The sequence below is a fragment of the Podarcis bocagei genome (genome assembly GCF_964188305.1).
Source record: "Podarcis bocagei genome assembly, chromosome: 2".
In the NCBI taxonomy this organism is placed as follows: Eukaryota; Metazoa; Chordata; class Lepidosauria; order Squamata; family Lacertidae; genus Podarcis; species Podarcis bocagei.
Window position 1 is genome coordinate 89,592,258 of NC_138126.1, and position 22,120 is coordinate 89,614,377.

A 22,120-nucleotide genomic window follows, 5' to 3' on the forward strand; every position below is an offset into this window, starting at 1 on the left:
CCCACTGAGACTGGTAGGGCAGAAGGCAGGGAGGAGGCAACAGTAGGTGGAGCCAATGACAGGTGGAGCCAGCAAATTCTCATTTTGTCCCACTCCCTGCTAAGTTCTACAAGGGCAAACCTAAGACTGGAGGAAGAGGTTGGCAGTGCCCTGTTGGCTCTAATGAACCAGCCTCCACTACCAGGCAAGCACCACAACCGAGAAGGTCCGCTCCCTGTTAGTTCTCCAGCAGACCCCACCTAATAATCACGGAAGGTGAGTCAGCCAGAAAAGAGCCACCAAATGTGATCTTAGCATGTGGGCAGATTGATGTGGTCCCCATATCTTAAGCCATATAAATCTAGGTAAGAACCAGGATTTTGAATTTAGCTTGGAAATGCACCATCAGTCAGTGGAGTGGTTTTACAACTCCTGTTGGTAACCTGACTATTGCATTCTGCACTAAGTGCCATTTCTAAGCAATCTTCAAAGGCATCCCCACATACAACACATTGCAGAAATCTAATGTGGAGGTTACCAGAGCAAGAAGAAACCGACGCCAGACTAGCTGCGTCCACCAAGTACGTTAACATAGCCATCAATGTTCACAGTCCTTGCTCCACCACGTCTAAATTTCAGCCAAGGGAGTGAGAACCGTGGGAGGAGATAGTGACAGAGCCAAGCGTAACTGGAGGAAACGTGCAAGGGCGGTTGCACTTGCTTAGGGTTAGTTTTATTGGGAGACGAAAGCTAAAGGGATGAACTAACACTGGCTTCCCCCATACTGATGCCCTCCAGCCCCAGCCACTGACAGGAAATCTGAGGTTTGGGAAAGGCTGAGCTAATGACTTCTATGGAAGAGGAATGTTTTAAAGAGGAATTTGAATCCATGGTGTGTGGAGGGAGAGAGGCATTAAATAATTGGGTGCTGGGATAGGTGAACCAAAGCACTCCCAGATGTTATAGAGTGTATGTAGGAAACCATGTGGGGCAGTTAGGGACTTTCTTGATGTCAGAGTCCCCCCCCCCCCATAATGATAACCACAAACCTAGAAGTGAACCTGTGAAGACCTAATTTTTTTTAAAAAAAATACCCCTGAACATGAGTTTTTGGGCTGCTGTGGGTTGTTATTCTTACATTTTATAATCCTCTGTGATGCCTAGAAAAGTTATTTTCTAGGGCGCCTCATAAATATATTGGACAAATGAATAAATTGCTCTTCCATTAGGCTTTGTTTTCTCCACAATTGATACGATAGAGCCTTATGGGAAAGGGTTAAGCAACTCTCTCTCTCTCTTTCTCTCTCCCCACTCCTTTGTCTCCTGATCACAGCCTCAGAGGCTCCTCTTCCTTTTTTAAAAAAAATAAATAAATCCAATCCATTAGGGGAAAGAGAAGTGCAACTTCATTTCATGTCTAGTTTGGTCCTTACAAGACTTGAGTCCCAGTGTGTAAAGTTAGGAACAACAAGAACAAATTATCTCCCACCCTATTGGGCTTCTTAATGAGCTATCGGTATTCAATGAATAGATCTTGGAATAATTTCCATAACGTGGTAGCATTGCACAATGTGTTTTTGTCACCAAAATGGGAAATAGAGTGTTAGGGCTTGTGTTAATAAAAAATGGGCTAGAAAACAATACAGAAAATATCCTTATTGCTGTGATCCAGCTCTGGCCATTAGCCTCACTCAAAACCTAGTGATCCTGGATATGGATGTCTATTCCTGTCCACATCCAGTGGGGCCCAACTGAGCACTGCAGTAGATTTTAAAATATGCATCCCAATGTGGATCTGTGCCTGCATCAGCTGTATAGATGTGTCCCTGCTGTGCTATGTGGTTATATCTTGCTGAATTGGAGTATTTTGAGATGGTGCACAACTCAGCCACTCTGCTTTAAAAAATGAAAGAAAAAGGGTGTAACAGAATTGGGAAAAGATCAGGCAAGAGCAATAAATATATATGCTCACACCAAGAAGTAAAAGCTAAAGGACACCCCTTTTGTTTAGAATAGAGACAACTAAGCTTGTAGCAGATTTTGGTGACATACATACAACATTATTCATGGAACTGAGTGGTTTCCTTTTTCATTTAATATCTATCCACCAGATATGGTGACAGGCAATTGTATAATTAGTTAAAAAGGGGCCAAGACAGAGTTGTGGAAGATGGTATCAGCAGCTGTTAACTACGATGGTTAGGGCACTCATTTTGTTGCAGATGCTGACCCTAAACATTAGGTTGTCAGAAGCTGCCATGATTGATAAGAACTAAACAATTCGGTTAGTATCCTTTGCTGTCAGGGGTGCCAGCTGGGTTCTCTGGAACCAGTACACTGAATGTGGATTGGGCCCTCTGACCCACTCACAAACAAGGACACAAAAGATTTGCATAACATTTGCATGTGCTGTGTCATATGCAAATTTGTATTCTCTTTTGCAGGTGAGTGGAGGGTCCAAAAATAAATCAGTGGCCATGCACATAATAAAATGTCTTGACAAGCAGAATGAGGATAGGGGAGCCTTTCCCCCATAATTATATTCCCATAGTAGAAAAGTCTTAAGCTGTTGAACTTCTGCCTGCCACACAGCTGTTAAGGTCACAAGAACCCTGCTTTCCCCCAATGCCAACCCAAAGCCTAGGCTGCAGTTCTGTAACCACTTACCTGGAAGCAAGCCCCACCTAACATACTTGAAGCTTCTGTGTAGACATGTACCGTATGTTAACTGCACAGTGAATTCTTAATGGATGTCTGTAAGTCCTGCACAGCAGGAAATATGCCTAAGCCTCTGTGCAAAGTTTTCACATTTTGCATTTGCTATTGGAAAGGGCTATTATTTTAACACCCACACCCACCTATTGTGCAGTAGGATTTGCAGATAGTAACTTACAGGGAGTGCTTGATCTCAGACGAACCCATCACAGGAAAGATGCATCCTGGTTGCTAGGGGGAGAAGAAGGGCAAACTATGGAGATATCGTGGACTACTTGAATATAAGAATGAAACAGGAAAAATGCACTAAATGGGAGGGGGAAACAGTAGCTTTTGAGGATCCCAAGAATTCCTATGGCCTGCTGTCCAAACAACTCACTTGTCAATCACAGTTCTGACTTCACTCATTGGCTAAAACCATTGACTGGCAGGAGCAGCCAAGCTGGCTTATATCACAAGAATTGTTTAGAAGGTTACCTGCACATTTTGCTTCATAACTTTCTTTCTAGGAGGGCTAGAGAATTGCCTTAAAAAAAAGAAAGCTCGGAGTCTTACCTTTCTGTTGGCTGAGAGTCCAGTATATCAGTATCCCTTGTACCAGATTGTTGGCAACCCTATTTTCTGCTATACACCTGTTTAAGTATGAGGCATGTTAGAGATAAAAATGAGGCTAGAGAGACCATTAGCCCGACACAGTAAGTGTGTGTGTGTATTCCAGCAATAATTATTCATGAATGGTCCAAGAGAAGACTCAGCCTGAACACTTTTGCCCAGGTATTTCAGTCTGTCAGTTGACTGGCAAAATGCAAGAATCTTGTTGTCAGAGCTGCTTCCAGATCCTAGCTCACAGAGGATCACACTAGCCAGCGTTCACTTTATAAAGACTTTATAAAAGTCTTTATTGAGTTACAGTTTCCATTCTCAAGCTGCCGCGTGCAGCTCTACGTCTTATGAGTTAGACCGGCGAAGCTCCGTCTGAGTCTCCGCCCCCTGTACACCAGCTTAATACCCTAGCCTTACTCCACCTTTTCCGCCTGACCGTTCTTCTCTGGGTCCCTCTGCCCCCCCCCCCCGTGGTCTCTTCCTTCCTGGACTCTTCTGACGCTGACCCCCCAGACCCTTCTGTCTCCTTGCGTCGGGCTTTAGGACCTGGCTCCCTTTCCGGGCTGCTTACTGCGCCACCTTCCGGTGCATTTGAACTTGGCGCGCGCGCCCAACCTCCCACTTTCCGCTTGACCGTTTCTTCGCTCCCCGATGGAGGTGTGGCCACTCCTGACTCATGCCCTCCCCCCTGCTGCGAGCTGCCAGAGCTCGATACCTGGCGCCCTTCCTCTCCACTGTGCTCTGTTGGTGACGCTGGTCCCGATTTCCAACTGCTGCCCTCTGAGCCCCCTCTGGACCCTTCTTCCTGGGGTGTCCCCCTATGCTCCCCCCTTGCTCTGGCCACTGGCGCTCCTTTCTGTGAATCTTCTGATTCACTGGAAAGACTCGGAGATCTCGGGTCGTCGTCATCACTCATCTTTTCTTCGGACTCCTCCCCCTCGCTCTCTGTTTCCTCCCTTGCCCTCGCCTCTGCTCCTGAACCCCTGACACTTGTTATTTACGTTCTGATTTCTAAGCTCCCTCCCTTCATAGTGGCATCAAATCTTCTAGCTTTCATCCAGAACAATGATGATTTTAACCAAGCTGCATGTTGATTCTGCTCTCTGATCAAGGTTAGGCAGCAGAGCACACATTGTGTACATACTTGCGCATTCTGTGGAATCCTAGTAAAAATAAAAACATACAGCTCTCATTGACACACATTGCAGTGGGTGGGTGGGGGAGACCTTTCTCCATATGACCCTGATGTCAGTGTCCCTATTCTGTTGACAGGTAACAACTAAGAGCTAAGCTCTGGCCTGCTTGTTTTCCTCTTGCTCCCTTGTATTGCCCAGTGAAATCCAGCAAGGATGGAAAGCACAGCTTGAGGAAACCCAGTACTCTGTGGGTGACAACTGTTGGTGGTTGATTCTGTGATCTGCCTTTACTTTGAAGCCTTATCTCCTTGCTAAAGGCTTGATGACCTGCATCCAATTTAAGACCTACATGCCAGGTAGATAAAGGGTTACACCTTAGCCGTGGCTCTAAGCTGTGTGAGGATAATTTATCAGCTGGCAAGTGCATTGGCTTATATTGATCCATGCACAGCCCCGTGCAAATAGAGTCAGAAGGAGCGAGAATTAGTCCCAGCATGATGGTGACATTACTGTTTCTATTACAGAGCAACCCTGTTTGTGCTCAGGGCCCTGCTGTGCTAGGCAGTGAGCAAATGCAGAACCAAAGGTAGTCTCTGCCCCAAAGTTCTCCCAATCCAGGTAGCCGAGGACAAAAACACCTTCTTAGGGTCACCGTGTTTCCACTGTGGCAGAGGATGGAGAGAGGCTAGAGTTTTTCAGCAACATGGACATCTCTCTGAACTGGGTGTTTGTGTGGTTATCTCAATTAATTCCTGGTGCAGACTATCCCAAATGCCATTCTGAATCTGTATTTCCCCCCTCAGCTAAGCTTCTGTGAATATTCCCCACAATAGATTTTATATAAAATTATATTCAAATATTTTCAAATGTGGATTTTAGGTTCCTCTCTGCCCCCCTCCTCGGTTGTCACATTTCTTTCTATTCCCTTCTGTGCTTTGTGCTTCTCAATTACAATTTGTAAATACTGAATCTGGTAGGAGCTTGCCTTAATTGCTTATTTCAGGGATGAGGAACCTGAGGCCCTCCAGATGTTAGAGGGCCTCCATTAGTTCGGTATGGCCAATGGTCAGGGATGGTGGGACTTGTGGTCCAGCAACTAGAGAACCACAGATTCCTTGCTCCTGTCTTACTGTTCTGAAGCCACAATACTCTTCAATATTCAGGAAGCACCCATATTGTTCCTAGATCTGTCCCCAAACACATTTTGTTAAAATTGGCTCTAGGGCACGACCTGCTTTCAGGGAATGAATGAAGGGCTGGGGGCGGGATGAGATACTTTTCTAGTAATCACTCTACTTTGAGATAAAAAGGTAGCTTTATATCACTCCATCAGGTGAGAGGCACATGTCCCATCTGTGAGACTCTGGGGACAATCCAGGGTCCCAATGTGGGGGAGACAAAACTGTAATCAAGTGAGAGGAAATATAGAGAAGTTGCCAAAAATGATTAAAGGGTTTTAGAGGATTTAAATAAGTGTGATTAAAAGAGCTCAGTTTGTCTAGAGCAGGAAGACTGGATATGCAGAGAGGCAGCCTGGGATCGTTGTAGTATGCAAACTTAACAGGTGAGCAGATGAATGGGGTTTTTAAATTTCTTTTTTCTTTTGCATAGAAAGGGTGGAGAATGTATCATGTGATGTGGGGAAAACAACACTAAGAACCTTTCCTGCCCTGAAGGGACTCTATAGGAGTACAAAATGTCACTACTCTTGTGGGAGGGGAAGAAGGAGAGAGCATCTGCAGCCACTGCTCATTTGCATAGGCTCATCTATTTAAATATAGACAACGGCTGTATTTTCTCCACAGCCATCCGCAAAAGCACTCACCAACAATGCCACGGTGACTTCCCCTCCTTGTTCTGCCAAGTGCCCCTTCCTAATGGATAACACAAGGCTAAGACAAGCTTTAGAGTTTGTTTGCCATTTTGTCTGAATCATCAAACTATCGCTTATCCTTTCCTTGCTGCAAACCAGGATCAACCCCTGATTTCCAATCTTGGTTTGCAGGGCAAGTTCAATTTGCTGGCTTGGACAAAATGGCAGACTATAAGAACATAAAAAGTATGTGTGTGTACTTCAACCACAGAACCTTACATTTGCAGAACCTTACATTTGTCCCTATTAAAATTCATTTTGTTAGTTTGGGCCCAGTTCTCCAATCTGTTTAGGTCATCTTGAATCCTGATTCTGTCTTCTGCTGCGGCATAAGCTGCTGCTCCCAGTTCGATGTCATTTGCAAATTTGATGTGCAAATCCTGCCCATCTAAGAAGTTGGGGCTGAGTACATGCCTGCCCCACTGTTTTATCCTCATAGCTAAGTGGAGATGCAAGCTTAGGCTTCCTTGGTCCTCATCCCAGTGTGCTACCCACTGCAGTCATTATGTGAGCTTAGTGCAGAATGAGGTTGCCTGAAAATCATGGACACCTGCTGGGTTCAGGTTGTGACGTGTGTCCTGATTCTCTGCCTCACAGCTGAAATTATTTCATATATTCTTTAGGCTGAACATTCTCCAGCTACTCCCATGGCCTGGGAGCTTTTCTGTTACTCCTGAAAAGCAAAGAACAAATTTGTGCTGACCATCAATGTTATCCTTTATTGCAATGTTCTGCTATTTGGAAATACAGCTTTGTCTTAATCCTAATTTTGTTGTCAATCACCCTATTCTTGTGCTGAAGCGTGTATCTCCCTTTGCTGGGGGGGGGGGAGATTCTGCCTCCCGACCCCACAATTATCTTGCCACCTACACTATGGATAAAGCACTGCTGTTGCCGAAACAATAGCACTTGGGTTGGTGCTGGCCAACCCAGTGATGTGCTGGGCAGGAGGCAAGAGTCAGGTAGAGGCTTCCACTGGGAGAGGAGCCAGTGCTCTTTCTGGCAAGAGATGATGCAAGATGGCCGTGGAGTCAGGGCGAGGCCAAAGTCAAAGTGTGCAGGACTGCGGACTGGCTAAGAGCATCCAGGCTGGTCATGGGCACTGACAGCAGCTGGTGCAGAGCACTGCTACCCAGTCGGCAGCTATTTACATTTTTAAAATAGTTTTAAATAATGAATGAATGAATGAGTAAGTAAGTAAGTAAAGCATGTGGAGTGCTGCCCCACCCCTGCAGCCTTGCATCTCGCACGTGATGGTGGGTCCTTGCAAGTCGCAGTGGCCTCTTACCTCCCAGCACACCGCTGCACCAGCTGCTGTTGGCAGCAGTAAGTATAAAATGTGGGGGTTTCAATCATCTTGAAAGGCCCCTGGTGTCATTTCGGAAAGTGGCCTCAGATGCTGAACGGCGAGGTGAATTGAATGAGTTGCAAGCTGAGGAAATAGCCATGTATTGCAGCAAGAATACACCCTCCGTACTGTACCAGTTTCTCCTGTTTCTCTTCCGCAGCTGGAAAGGGAATGCAGAAACCCTGAGTTCTATGCCAGCTGTCTGTCTGTGAGGGCTCTGTATTTCCTCCTAATAAAAACTGTGATTCTCCTTATGCAAAGCACAGGACACACCGAGGGGGAAGCAGCTTAATGCCAGGAGTTGCCAGGGCACCTTTGTATTTGGAAGAGGAATCCAGACTTCTGAATGCCAATAAATCCACTGGAGCTGGCCTCAGCGTTCCAGAGGACTCTCTCCCCCCCCCTCTTTTTTTATTTTTGCAGCTCTTTGCTCGGGGCATTGTGAGTTGCTGCTGTTCTAAAGTAGACTATAAGGGGGAGGTGGGACTTGACAGAATGGGGAAAATATTGTCCCCCTGTCAAATGACTTTAAGGGTACTTAATAATTAGTTTGTATCTTTCCCCATTTCCCCCAAATTAGAAACGTAATGCAGCCATTTGAAGAATCAAATATGACAGCTGAGTTAACTTGCTGCTTCTAAGCATAGTCCTAAAACAATGCTAGCCATAGAACCACAATGTATCAGTGCTTTTATGGTAGCAGGTTGATATTTAAAACATGAATATCCCCTACTGCCAGGTTTTGCTTTCAAAATGGAGCCATTCTGTGCACAAAATAGTTTCCAGCTTGAATAAATAGGTTGAAAGTAGGACTTTGATCAGTTTATTCCACAACCAATGTGCAGTGGTAGTTAATTTGATACACAGAACACAACTATCTTCCTACTGGGAAGCACCTTTCTTTCAAGGATAATACATTTTATTGGAGCCCCATTTGCAGGGAAACCAAAATGCTTGTTTACAAAACTATTGTACTACCAACCTTACTGTGTGCTTGTGAAACATGGACCACTTATAAATGCCATCTCCAACTCCTCAAAAGATTCCATCAGTGGTGTATCTGAATTTTTTTTATATATCGCTTGGGAAGACAGGCAGACAAATGTCAGTGTACTGGAAGAAGCAAAGATCACTAGTGTCGAAGCAATGATTCTTCAGCATTAACTTCGTTGGACTGGTCATGTTTTTCGGATGCCTGATTATCGTCTTCCAAAGCAACTACTCTATTCCAAACTTAATGCTGGTGGTCAACAAAAGAGGTTTAAAGACTCCCTCAAGGCAAATCTTTAAAATTGTAGTATAAACACCAACAATTGTGACCTGTGAGCGCTCCAATTGGAGAACAGCCTTTACCAAAGCTGACATGGACTTTGAAGAAGCACAAACTCAGGATGAAAGGGAGAAACAAGCTAAGAAGAAGGCAAACCCTTCCCATGATCAACTCCCGCTTGGAAACCTATGTCCCCACCATGGAAGGACGTATGGATCCAGAATTGGCCCCCACAGTCACTTACGGACTCACAATTATGACCATGTTCATGGAAGACAATCTTATTAGTCTATGAGTGATGGCCAAAAAAGAAAGAAGATTTTCTTGCAGCTCCAAAGTTGCAGGGGAAATGCAGTTCTTTACTTGGGTTGTGGGTCACTGTTGCAGTTTGGAGCAATGAAATGTGATTGTACCTATGGCTAGCGCATGTGATATTTATCTCCTGCTTTTCTTCCATGATGGAATACATCAAGGCAGTGTGCACAGGCACCAAAGTACTGAACAGTTTCAAGAGCTGCTTAGCTTCAGCAAGGTAACTGTATCATGAGCCTTGGGATCTACTCCTGATAAGCAGCACAACTCAGCTCCCCCACATTGACTGCACCACATTGTGACTCTAGCATGGCCTGCATAGGAGATTTTTCATTAAAATGGAAATTGATTGGCCTCAAGGCAAAGTGTGGAGAAGCCACCCAGCATTATCACCACCTTTTATTTAGACATGTGGGCAATTGACCTAACAGGTGATCAGCGGTAGGCTCATGACTAGATTGCAGAGGCACCAAGTCACATAGAATTATAGTGCTGGAAGAAGCTGGGGAGGACATCTACTCCAACCCATTGCTCAGCACAGGACCTGCAGTGCAGGGAGCTGTTACAGTATCCATGACAGGTGGCTGTCCAGCCTCTGCTTAAATACCCCCACTGAAGTTAGATTGGATAAGGGATGTAAAAAGAGAGGATGCTAATCCTGTGTGGAAATAGGTATTGGGCCAGGCAGGTGCTCCAAACATGGTAGCTGAGGCTAAGCTGTCAACCAAGCTGGAGAGAGAGGCCAACTGAATTCCTGTTCTGGGGCCCTTTGCTGCCTACAGAGCTGCCTAAGAACTTGAGACTTGAAAGCAAAGAGGTCTCTTCACATGCTGCTGCCTTTTCAGTCATGCTTAGGAACATAAGCCCCTGCCTTTTAAAATATTTGCCCATCTAGGCCAGTGTTGTCTGCTTTGAACGGCAGCAGCTCTCCAGGGTCTCGATCAAAGGCCTTTTTGATCATCTGCTACCTAGTCCTCTTTACTTTGTTCTTTGCCTGGGATTGGGACCTTCTATGTGCAAAGCATGTGCTCTGTCACTGAGCTACGGTTTCCCCCTCTCCTCCCAGGGACTTCCTTGCAAGGGCTGTATCATGGAAAGCAAATGGCTTGAGTCTGCTGTCTGCATGATGGGGAGAGAGGAGGCTTCCCTAATGGTCATGCAGCAATAAACAGGCATCGCATCCGTGGGTCCATCTTCCTACCGAGCCTTTTTCTGCTTTCGCCATCCAGACCCTACTCATCTTCCAAAGCTGAGAATAAAAGGCCCATTGTTTTTGTTCCAACTCCAGTGTTCAGTCACTGGATCACACTGCGCCAGCTACAGACACGCTACAAATGCCCTTTTGCTTCCCTTGTGTAATAATCTCTTCCAGGCCTACATCTGGCTGCTGTCTCACCCTGGTGTACATTACAGAGATATGTACATCGCCGCCCTCTTGGGGGTAATGCAATAATTTGGCAGTTTTAGATGTAATTAGGCAGTTTCTTAAGAAGCAGCGTCTTTTCCCAAGAGAGAAAGAGTGAGAGAGCAGCCTTGTGGAGAGATGATAAATCCATAATTAGGGAGGGTTTTTGAAGTGTCTTTAATGCACACAGCCCTGCCTGGGGAAGCGTACTCCTGGCCCTGCTTCACAAAGCCCAGAGCAAACAAGGTGAAGTGCTGCAGGACAAAGACATGGGACCCTGCTGAGGCTGGAGTTGGACAGCATTCTCTCAGTAGTGGGAAGGGGCAGCATGGGGGCAGCTTTCAGCCTGCTTGTTAAATCTCTAGCTTAAGCTGGGATTCTTTGGGTCAGTTTGCATGGTGAAGCGGGAAATTAACATGAAAGGCTCTGCAGGGGATAATCTCTCCCATCAGTTTGTGCTGACACAATTGCTGGGGAGTATTGTGTTGCAAGAAGCAAGGGAATGATGATGTGAGGTAGGGGAAAAGGGGGACCAGGCCTGAGAGAGGCACGAACCAGATGCAGCTGCAGGTATTTTCCTTATTGATTGTATATTCAAATGGGAGCGAACAAAAAAGTTTATAAAGTGCTCTGCACTTTAATAAAAGTGCTGCACAAATTGTGGCCATCATGATGATCAATAATACTTCTTTCCAGAGTAGTAAATTGGGTAAGTGCTAACTCCACATGGTACATGGTCATAAGAATGCTAACAGTTATTGAATTCTGATGACAATCAGAGTCACTGGTTGGTTGTGGACACGCTCCCTTACAGGAATAAATACCAGTAAGCATGGTTACATGGTGCTCTTCTGTCAACGCTGATAGTATGTGAACCAATTTGGTCACAGAAACACTGTTGTACGCCATGCAGCTAACCTTTTTTTAGCCTGAGGGCCACATTCATCCTTGACCAAACCTCCTGGAGGCTGCGCACCAATGATTGGTGTGGCCCCCTCACACCTCATATGTAGTTCAGTTTGTATCTTCTCTGCCTACCAGAGTTCTGTGTCCGCTTTAATTGTCTCCCCCTTTTTTTTGCCACTGCCAAAATTTGTGCAGAAGTTAGCCAACTCTGCCATACAGGTTGTAACTATTGTGCCCACAATCCTGATAAGAAGGTAGCCCCACCCATGGTGTATTACCAGTCTTACAGAGTAAAAATATATATGAGTATATGAGGCCTCAGGCAAGAGACTGCTATGCTTTGGGAAACAGGGAGAGTGGTGGGCACTCTCATCCATTGCAAAATTTTAAAAAGATGTAGTCTCCTGTGGGCAAGGTTTAGTAGAATACATTGTGCTGCAAAAGTTTAGCTTGAGCTTCTGTATTGCATATTTTGCAAAGTTGTTGTTGTTAATGAATGCTTGTTTTTGTATGGTCCTGCCTCCTTGGGCCTCAGTTGTGCCTCTTCATAGCAGGCTTTCTCAGGCTGGAGACCCATTTGCAGTTTTATTAGTCCAAGATGTTATTAGTCACTGCAATGGAGTATGGAAGGTGCCACTGAAGTGGGGATTATTTCTGCATCAACTGTTGTTCTGCCTGCATCCCATATTAAATTTGGGCGGTGTAGGGAACGTGGAGAGAATGGCTCTTGTTCAGGACACAGTGTTCCCTGGCTGTGATATATATGGTCCTATTTCACCCCATCTCTTGTCCTGCTCTGAGCTAAGCCATACTCTTTTATTCTATGAGGAAATTTACAACTGCTTGCTCATGTTGTGCCCTCAGCTTCCATGGGGAATCACTGTCTTGTTGCCAGAGACTCAGGCAAGGAAGCCAAGAGTGGGACAGCTGTATCTCTCTTCCCTCTGTGCAGTAGCTGTCAGCATCCCCTTCCAAGTTGGGGAAACTTGCAGGAGTCAAAATGCTCAGGAGGAAACACTCCTCCTGCTGTGATTGCAAGCACCCATCTGCAGCACTAGGGAGAATTCAACAGCAGGGGGCATGGGAGTCAGGGACCACTGGAAACAGCACTTTTATTTTATGTTTTCTTGTTCCCTTGCAGTTCATTAAAAATACCGAGTCCTTCATTGTGGCTCCCTCTGGAAAAGTGACATGCTTTTTCGTATCACATGTGCAGAACTCAAAACACAGAGGGTGTGTGCAAACAACTTGGGATGGGATGGGTCTAGTGTATAGACCCCAGGAGTCGTGACAGCTCCTATCCCCACTTCTCTGAAATCTGGTTCCCAAGCCTTTTCCCTGACACTCCCACAAGATGTCATTCCTCTTTCAGGTCAAGCTGTTCAAACCAAAAATTCCTATACAAGGCAGTGGATATTTTCCTTAGCTTGGCAATACAGTGTACACATTCCCATTATGAGTGGACATTTCCTTGTCCTTAACCTACAAATGAAATTGGCATTGTGGGTCAGAGCACAGGGGGTGGGCCAGAAGATGGAGAAGCTATTGTGTTTAATTCAGCAAAGGCCCCATTGTAGCTCAGCTGGGGGGCGAGTAGCAGCTGTCAGAGCATCTGTCTGCCAGCAGGGGCCTGTTATCAGGCTTGGCTATGGGGATTATGGCTGGGGAGTGGGTTGTTGTTTCTTCTGTGTCAAAAATACTTAATCCCATGTTTACACCCTTCTTTTGGTGAATAGAGACTACAGGACAGCCCAATAATGGAGCAAAACATCTCTCTATATGCCATTCCCCCCAGAGCTGGACCATGCCTGGTTCCTGCCCTCTGTTATCACCACACATTAAATTTCAGATCCCAGGGGTATGGGGCAGGAGAAATATATGAGCCTTGGGTAGGGACTGATCAAGTGTCACTTTAATATTTCCCTTTGACTGAAACAGCACCAGAAAGGCCTTCTGGCTGTGGGCACACTGGATTTCAGGCCCGTTTCCATGGCAACGTGGGTAGCCTAGTGGCCAGAGCAATATCCACCTCACATGAGATTTAGACTCACAGCCTTTGATGAAAGAGGACCACTGTTCAGTATTCATGCAAGAAAGTGTGAGCTGGGACTTCTGATTTCTTTCCCCAATTTATTAGCGTGGAGGGTGATGAACATTTCTTCCTTTATTTCAGTATGACCTCAGTACTTCCAAGGATAATGCATGCTAGGCTCACTCTATACTCAGTGCTCTCCAGTGCTGACTTATCCCACTGGGTTATGTGCTAGTTATGAGGGGAAAGATAACGGTGCATAGTAAGTTTAAAGCCTTTGCTGCCATTGCCTGTTACTGAATTGTATATTGAGATTGGGCCTGCAGAACATAAGGCCGCAAGACCAGAATGTGGCCCTGAGGGAGATTCCAAAGGCCTGTTTGAGGCCTGTGGAAGCAACCATGGCCTATGTAGGCCCACCACTGGTGGTGATGGGAGAATGCACAGATCATATTTTGTGTTGCTGTTCTCCTTAAGAGCCACATAATGGAATTGGTACCACTTTTTCCATCATGTTGCAGTCATGCATGGCTCAGCCTGCCTGCGTCTGATGTTCCCTCAGTGTGTGAATTGCTAGCAGTATATATTGTTACAACAAAACTCAACAAGGAGTAGAAAAGTAGAGGTAGTTGTCAGAAACACAACAACAGATGCTCAATGAAAAAAGGAGTTACAGATAAGGTGCAGAATGTGTACTTTGGAGTGCAGGGAGAAAAAAGGGGGATTTCAACCTTCCAAAAATTATCTGGAGTCACAGGTGAGGTAGCAACTATGGAATATACCAAATTATTCAGGACGGTAGGATCCCAGACAGACTGAGGGGGTGGAGAATCTTAAAGGATGTCTCTAAACTGGGTGGATGGACATTGGCATGTAACATTGAATGTAAATTAATGAAAAGTTATGCACAATGGGATTTAAAAAAAAAATCCTAGTCCTTTACAACACATGAACTAACCATGACTTTGCAGGAAAGAGAAACATAAACTTAAGCTGCACCAATTGTGAAAAAGGCAAATTCCATATTGGAAATTACAAGGAAAAGAGATTGAAAATAAAATAGCAAGTATCATAATATCTAAATCTGTGGTACTGTCAAACTTGAAATACTGTGCTTACTTCTGGTCATTTGTCTCAAACAAAGATAATGGAACTGAAAATGAAAAGCCAAATGACCAAGGGATCAGAACCTCTTTCCTATGATAGCTCAAGTGTCTGGGGTTGTTTGTTTTTTTTCCGTTTAGAAAAAAGGAAAAAGATGATGAAGGGGGACCTTATAGAAGTTTAGAAAATTATGGTGTGGCAAAAGTAATAGGTTTCCACATCATAGTTGAATTTGGGAGTCACCCAATGAAATTGATTGGCGGTAGATTCAGAACAGATAAAAGGAAGTGTTTGTGCAATTAACCTGTGAGCTTCACGGCCACAAATTGTGATGGATGCCATTATCTTAGATAGCTTTAAAAAGAATTTAGACAGTTCATGGAGGATGATAAAAGCCCTCCCCCACCTCCCCAAAAAAGTGATTTAAAAATGGGTACTGTTATTTCTGAGTTTGGACCCATCACACCAAAAATCAGGTGAACTCATGCCCAAGTCACATTTTGGTCCACCATCTTGATTCAAAATGGCACCCTGCATCCAAACTATGATGAAGACAGCTGCTCTCATCTTGGGAACCCTCATGCCAAGTTTGGCGATTATATCTCAAGAGATGTCCAAACACATAAGATAACAAAAAAACAAACAGGTAGACAAACCATTTTCTAAAATCTAGAATAGATGAACAACAGTTATAATGTAAGTCTCTTTGGGTCACCTTTGTGAGGAAAGTGGCTAACAAATAGCAATAGAAGTAATAATAAATGAAGCTTCTGCACACAGAAGTGTATCTCCATATTCCATATATGTTGTGGATAAACAACAAGGCAGCGACCTGTTGCCTTTGTACCCTGGAGGGGGGTGGGGTGGGGACGCTTCCTGGAAGCACTGTTGTTTTGTCCAGGGAGGCAAATTTTCAGGAGTGCAGGGAGAGGGTTGAGGAACAAGAGGACTGAGCATAGCTTTGAGAGGGAGTGGCAGAGAGAGAGACAGACAGGCAGACAGAGTCAAAGTCATGTTAGAGGAAAAAGAAAGCACTGTTGGGCACAAAAAGAAGGGCTGCAGTGTTCCAAGAGAAAACAAGTTGACAGAGAATAGGCTTGGAAAACACTGTGTTAAAATAAGTAACAAAAATGCCTTTTTATGGTTAACGAGGCAGTGTTATTTTCCTGAACTAATAAGAATGTAAGTGTAGCTGTCAGGGTGATTTGAATTGTGCCCCCCGCTTTAAACACTGCCCTGATGGGCCTAGTGGCTATTAACCTCCTCCTGCCCTGGCTCCAATTATCACTCATTGGGTCCGGTGTTTTGGGCCCGGGTGGGGAACCTCAGGCCCCCTCTAGCCAGTCCTCTGAACTCTCCTGAAGCCATGCCTCCTTCCCAAGGCATACCCCCTCTAGATAGGCCACCCCTCTCGTGTTGCAATCATAAACTTCCATTGGTTCTTTACTGTTCCTGTGCAGCTCTTTGCATGTTCGCGCCAAATATTTGTGCTTCCCCTTCTTGGACTGAAAGGGTTGTACTGTATGTAGGCTTGTGTAACTTTGCAGCAAGGCTGGCTTTAATACAAAGTTTTTGAAGCCATCACTTTGGAAAATTCCAGAAAGGGCATCATATTTCTGTCTCCATCTCTCTGTTGTCTTGGTTTAAATGAGCCCCAGTTCATAGTGGACGTCATTGTTGCTCGTGTGGGAAAGTGTGCATGGCTTTGCAGACATTGCAAGCATAGAGAGGCGGGCTGCAGCTGCAGGGTAAGTGGGGTTCTGAGAAAAGTAGGGTAGGATTAGAGTGGAGGATGCCTTCACATGCATATGGTTGGGAGCCATTTCAGGAAGGGCACTGAGAAAGATGCACCACCAAAGTGGGTTTACTTTTCATGCATGATGAAACAGCTGCTACTATGCTGCAGTCTGTGTGTGTGTGTTTACCAGCTCCTAAAATTAGTGGGGGTAAGGGGAGCTGTTCGACAGTGGAATTTGCTGCCAAGGAGTGTGGTGGAGTCTCCTTCTTTGGAGGTCTTTAAGCAGAGGCTTGACAACCATATGTCAGGAGTGCTCTGATGGTGTTTCCTGCTTGGCAGGGGGTTGGACTCGATGGCCCTTGTAGTCTATTCCAACTCTATGATTCTATGATTCTACCTGAACAGAGCCTGGGTATGGAGGACTCTGGGTTTTAAGGTACAGCGCAGAACAGGAATAGGGACACAGCTTTGGGCAGGTCTGTTTTGCAGCTCCTGGTGCATGCCGAAAATGAACCTATTTACCCTGGCCTTTGACAGTTAAAAGTAATTTGTTTTGTGGGACCCACCTCTTTTGGCTTTGGCTGGAACAGTTTTACTTAGTTGCAATTCTTTTCATAGAAAAAAACTTTTGTTTTTTTGTTTTATATTCTGTTGTCTCCTGTTATGGGGTCTTCCAGTGAAGGGCAGATAATAACTGATATATAAATAATTCCTTTCCTTTAAAATTTAAATGATGTATACTTTTTGAGGGAAGTGGCAACTTCATCACCTTATGGCCCTTTCTGTTAGAACCCCCTCTTCTAGAGAAAAGGCTTCCATGATTGTATGGGCAGAGGTAGATGTGTTGAGCTGTAGGGGCTTCCTAGGAAATACACTGAGTGGTGGTGGGCTGATTGGGACAACAACGTATGGGTCCTAGAGCAGGGAAGACAATGCAGAAGAGTTGTGACTTTTACTTGGGGCAAAGTAAGGGCAGAGGGTAAACACTGCTTCTGCTGCTAACCAGACTCAAGACTCTTCTTCTTTCTTCCACCAGGCCTGCTGTTGTGTCCTCCACTCTGGGATGACCAGAGTGGCTCCAGGTTGCTGACAGCTCCAGCATCGAGTGCAGCATGGCCCGGCTCATCCATGCCCTCTGGAGTCTCTGCATCACCACTGTCCTTGTCACCTCAGCTACCCAAGGTAAGGGGAGTTCAAGAGAGGCAGCCCTTGGAAGGCAAGACTTCTTCTTGAGTGAGTCCAGGCCTTGTGATTAATTGAGTCAAGCTTTTGTCTTGCTGCCACAGCAAGGCCAGGAGAAAACAAAACGAAACTCTCATTTGATACAAAATAGAAGTGAGCAATCCTGCAGTTCCCAGAATAAAACTTTTATTTTATTTTTTTCCAGAATAAGCAGTAAGATAATTTTTAGAACAGTATTTAACTGCTTCTGTTGAGCATGTCAAAATATTTTCTAATTAAGTACTGGAAACAGAAGTACTTTATTTAGAAATGTACGGTGCTTTGCAATTACAATTCCTGGCCTTGTCATAGATATATATTGGTGCGTAACCAAAAAGTGCTTCATGTTAAACCTTCCCACTAAGTAGAGGGCAATGCCCCTGAAAGGATTCCTGGGATTATGACTGGCTATATTTTGGTGTGCTTGTGAATCTTGATAGGATTCTTCCTGAACTTTTGGAGTAGGACATGATATGAACAAGTTAAAATTAAGAACCATGTAAAACGGGGTCAAATGTGGCCCTCCAGCAATCTCTATGCCCCTCAAGTATCTCCTCAAGCCTCAGCCCTTCCTCAAGCCACACCTGCACTACAAGCTCCTTGAGGGCCTTTTCCTGGCTGGAATGCATCCTTGAAAGGTGAAATTGCCTCTTCCTTGTCTGGATGGAGAGCAATGTGGGATGTATAGAAGTCTCAGACTTTTATGTGGCTGGAATATGGCCTCCTGTACGTAGGTAAAGAGACACGTCCTTTGCTCCGCCCACTTTTTGCCTCTGTCCCAGCCCACCATTGGGCATGTTTCTCCCCAGAAGGTTGCCTATAAAGGAAGGCAGCCCTCAGGCTGAAAAAGGTTCACCACCTGACACACATAATCTGAAGCTGCTACAGCTTTTGTCGGAGAGCTGTCACTGTAGTGTGGCTACTTACCCATTGCAAAAGGAAGTGGGGGAGAGAAATTTCATATGCATATTAAATGCAGATTTCAAAATATCTGTCATAATTTATGAAATACAATGCATCTCACTAAAGGTGACCCACCTGTCTGCTCTGTCTTACGTTCAGCTGCTAAATGTTGATAAGCAGCATCTCAGCAAATCGTGCCTCTCCCTTTTCCCTAGTCAAGGGTCAGAGTATCTTGGAACATCACCTGAATTGCCTTTTAGGGAACAGTTTATTTCTGATCATCAGGTGGATCAAACATAATCCACACTACTAAGCCGTCTACCTCCAGAGGGTCAAATATATGGGCCTCCAAAACACAAACTGAGGCAAGTCTAAAAATAAGTGGAAGTGGGGTTATTGATCAGTTTTGCTCTTGTTTTATTATGTATTTTGTGTTTACATTTTGTGTTTTTATCTTGTGAACCACCCTGTGATCTTCAGATGAAGGGCTGTATACAAATTAAATTTTTTTAAAAATTAAGTATTTGCCATAAGCTACTGTCTGTCCTGTGGGGAGGTTGCATGCTTTGCCCTCCCTGCACTTTGTTGTTGTTTTTTTGGTTGCATTTACCCATGAGCAATTGTGCATCCTGATCCTGAATGCATCTTACTGGTGCAGCCATCTTGACTTGTAAGTGGTACATAAAGTAATAAATAATAATACAATTCATCATTATCCTATACGTGCTGTTTGCTCAAAAGCAAGTGCCACCAATTCCAATGTGACTTGCTGTCCAGCTGTGTCACAAGTACAAAGCAAGAACACTTGGGGTCTCAAAGCAAGTCATTTCCCCAGACCAAATAAATCCGTAGTTTCCACTCCCACCCCAATTTTCTTCATTTCCTTCAACAATATCCCACATAACTCCTACCTTCAAAAGCCTCCCCCAGTTACTTAGTAATATATTTTCAAGCAATCTTACCCCCAATCAGAAACATAGTGAGCCACTTCTTCCTTTCATTTCCTTTCCCTTGCCTTGTGCAATGCATAGCTTGGCTTACTTGCTTGAATTGTCATGAGCTATTTGTTCTGCAAGCACATGGTTCGTGACAGGAGTGGGGAGCCTTTGCAGGGCAACTGTGACAGGGGCAACCCACCTGTCAATCACATTACATAATTATAACATCATATAAAGGCCACCTGTCAAAACCCAAAGATTGAGAACCTCTGCGCAAGGGGTGTCGCCAGCCATATGCTTTGCAAGCCTCCTTGTGCTTCTCCTTTCTACCTCAGATGTTGGAGGTGGAAAGAAGCTGCTGCACAGAGCAGTGTTGGCAGGGATATGACCTCCAGCAAAGGAGCTATCAGGAAGCTTCTTTAAGCTCCCAGTTGTTCCTTTGCAGAATCATGTTTTGCCTGTGGGCTGGAGGTTCCCCAAACCTAGTCTGTTGGGTTCACTAGTTTTTGCTTTGTGGAACACCATTCAGAGCAGAATGATAGGAACGAGACTGGAGCACGTAGATAGAAGTTCCTGCATTTGGGCAGAATGTTGGGACTAGATAGCCTTTTTTTACCTTTCCAGCTTTCTGATTCCATATATCTTTCGGTCACGGACACTCAGCCACAGCATTCCATGCAGTGAAACCACTTGCCTCTTAACCCTTTGGGTATATGGTTGCATTCCTGGCATAAATTTGTCAGCTTGTCCTGTTTAGTTTTGCTGGACAGGAAATGTTGACTGTAGGTGCAGCCCAGGAGGAAGAAGAATTTGTTAAAAGGGACTGGTCACATGTAAATTAGCATTGAAGGTGGTCAGTTCATTTTTTTAAACAGAATGTTCATCATTTTCTTTGAGAATGGAATGCTCCAGAATCACAGATGTGCCTTTTAAAAAGGGACAAGTTGCAACCCTCTTTGGAGATTTTGCAGATGTAACATTAGTTCTAAGAAACCATTTCCAGCCCGTGTACGAGATGTTAGTACCAATTTTATACAATGCCAGGAACTTATGACTTATCCCCACCCCCTTGAGAGCAGATGTCTCCCAATACTCTGCCACCTCTAAGGGTTTTTTTGGGGGGGTTGAGGGGATGGACTTTTTTTTTAATTGGATCCATGCAGCGCCATCTGTCCCACATTCTAATTTTAGAACCTGACTTGGAGGAAAATGGTGTTGGTTGGAGGTCTTGAGTCTCTTGCATTAGAGGCAATTTTGATATGCAATGAAAGGGTGTGCTTAGCTTTGGCCTTTCAGTAGTCTTTCAGATCCAAGTATCTCCTTCACCAAGGAAAAACACTGGTGTTTCATAGACTGTTAGCCTACCAGGCTGCATCCCAAGGGAAGACACAAAACTGCCAGCTTCCTTTTCGGTTTGTCCTGAGATTTTGGTTGACAGGCAGATGGGCAACTGAGTACTGCCTATTGTACCCACTAGAAGGCAGCTGTACTTAGGCACAGCTGCCTGCACTCATGTGAGAATTGCATGACCACACCCATAATCTCTCAACTAATCTATGTATCCTACCATAGGCCACCTTAAACTCAAATGTGCAAAGCCCCAGCACATCTAAACAGTGGTTAAAAATGCAAAGAAATTTAAAGAAGTCTTTCTGAAGATGCTCAAACTAATGTTGTGACAAAGGTACAGGGAAGAGTTTAAAAATTCGTGAGGGGAAGCCCAAAATTTTGTATATTCTATGCTTTTTAAAAAAAGAAAAGCTTGCAAAAAATGCACAAATAAAATCTGAATCCTATGAGGATCTATATGGATTGTGCGAATTTGCACATATTTGCTTGCTCTGCATTCTTTTCTTCTGCTCCTCATGACTTACATAAATTGCCTTTGCCAACTAGCCTTGCACTACAGTGCATTTGGATGTAGTCAAGAAATGAAGAGGATTGTGGGAAGTGAAATGACCTTGTTTTCTGTAACTAAGGTGATTGCCTATAGTTCTGTGGCCTGGATCCTAGATCATACTAAGCTCTTGGGTCTCTGTTCAACCTGAATGTTATAAGTTTATCAGTGGTGGGAGCTCATACACATAAATCAACGATTTGATTTAGACGCAGCTTCCTTATTCATGCCTGGGTGCATTTATCTTACCACCCCTGGGTTTGGAGAGAGTAGACTCTGCTAAAATAGCTCTTGATCTCTGTAACTTGGAGATTGCGAACATGCTGGCATTTGAGTTCAGCAGCAATATCTGTGCCTGGACAGTGCAGTTGCAAAATGTGGAATACTCACAGGCTATGGGTCTGCTTTTCTACATGCCTTTGCTGTCTAGCCTCAGCTTTTTGATGGTGAACTCAAGGAAGCATTATTTTTTAATCTTAATGCCCAATGTAGAAAATGTGGCCTTTACATATGATAGGCACATTTTGTTAAGGCCCTTCCAAGATCTGTTGAAGTCTTTTAGATCACGTTGTTGTTGTTAATCTATCCATCTTCCCAAAAGATGAAAGCACTTCAGTTTGAGGTCTCTGTATATTCATAATTTCTACCTACCTTGAGCCTTCTAGGCACAGGCAACTAAATAATGAAATCATAAACGTGTAGAAAAATCCTTCTGAAGCACTCTAAGAGTGCAGAGAACA

General features: G+C 44.5%; 1 protein-coding gene across 5 annotated transcripts in view; it reads left to right on the forward strand.

Moving 5' to 3' along the window:
* ADGRL1 (adhesion G protein-coupled receptor L1) overlaps nucleotides 1–22,120 on the forward strand; it is a 130,674-nt gene that overhangs the window by 47,293 nt on the left and 61,261 nt on the right. For all 5 annotated transcript variants that reach the window (XM_081181643.1, XM_081181640.1, XM_081181641.1 and 2 more), the window contains exon 2: nucleotides 17,458–17,603. In XM_081181643.1, coding sequence (XP_081037769.1) covers nucleotides 17,534–17,603 — 70 coding nt within the window. In that variant the 5' untranslated portion in view covers nucleotides 17,458–17,533. The remainder of the gene's footprint in view (nucleotides 1–17,457; nucleotides 17,604–22,120) is intronic.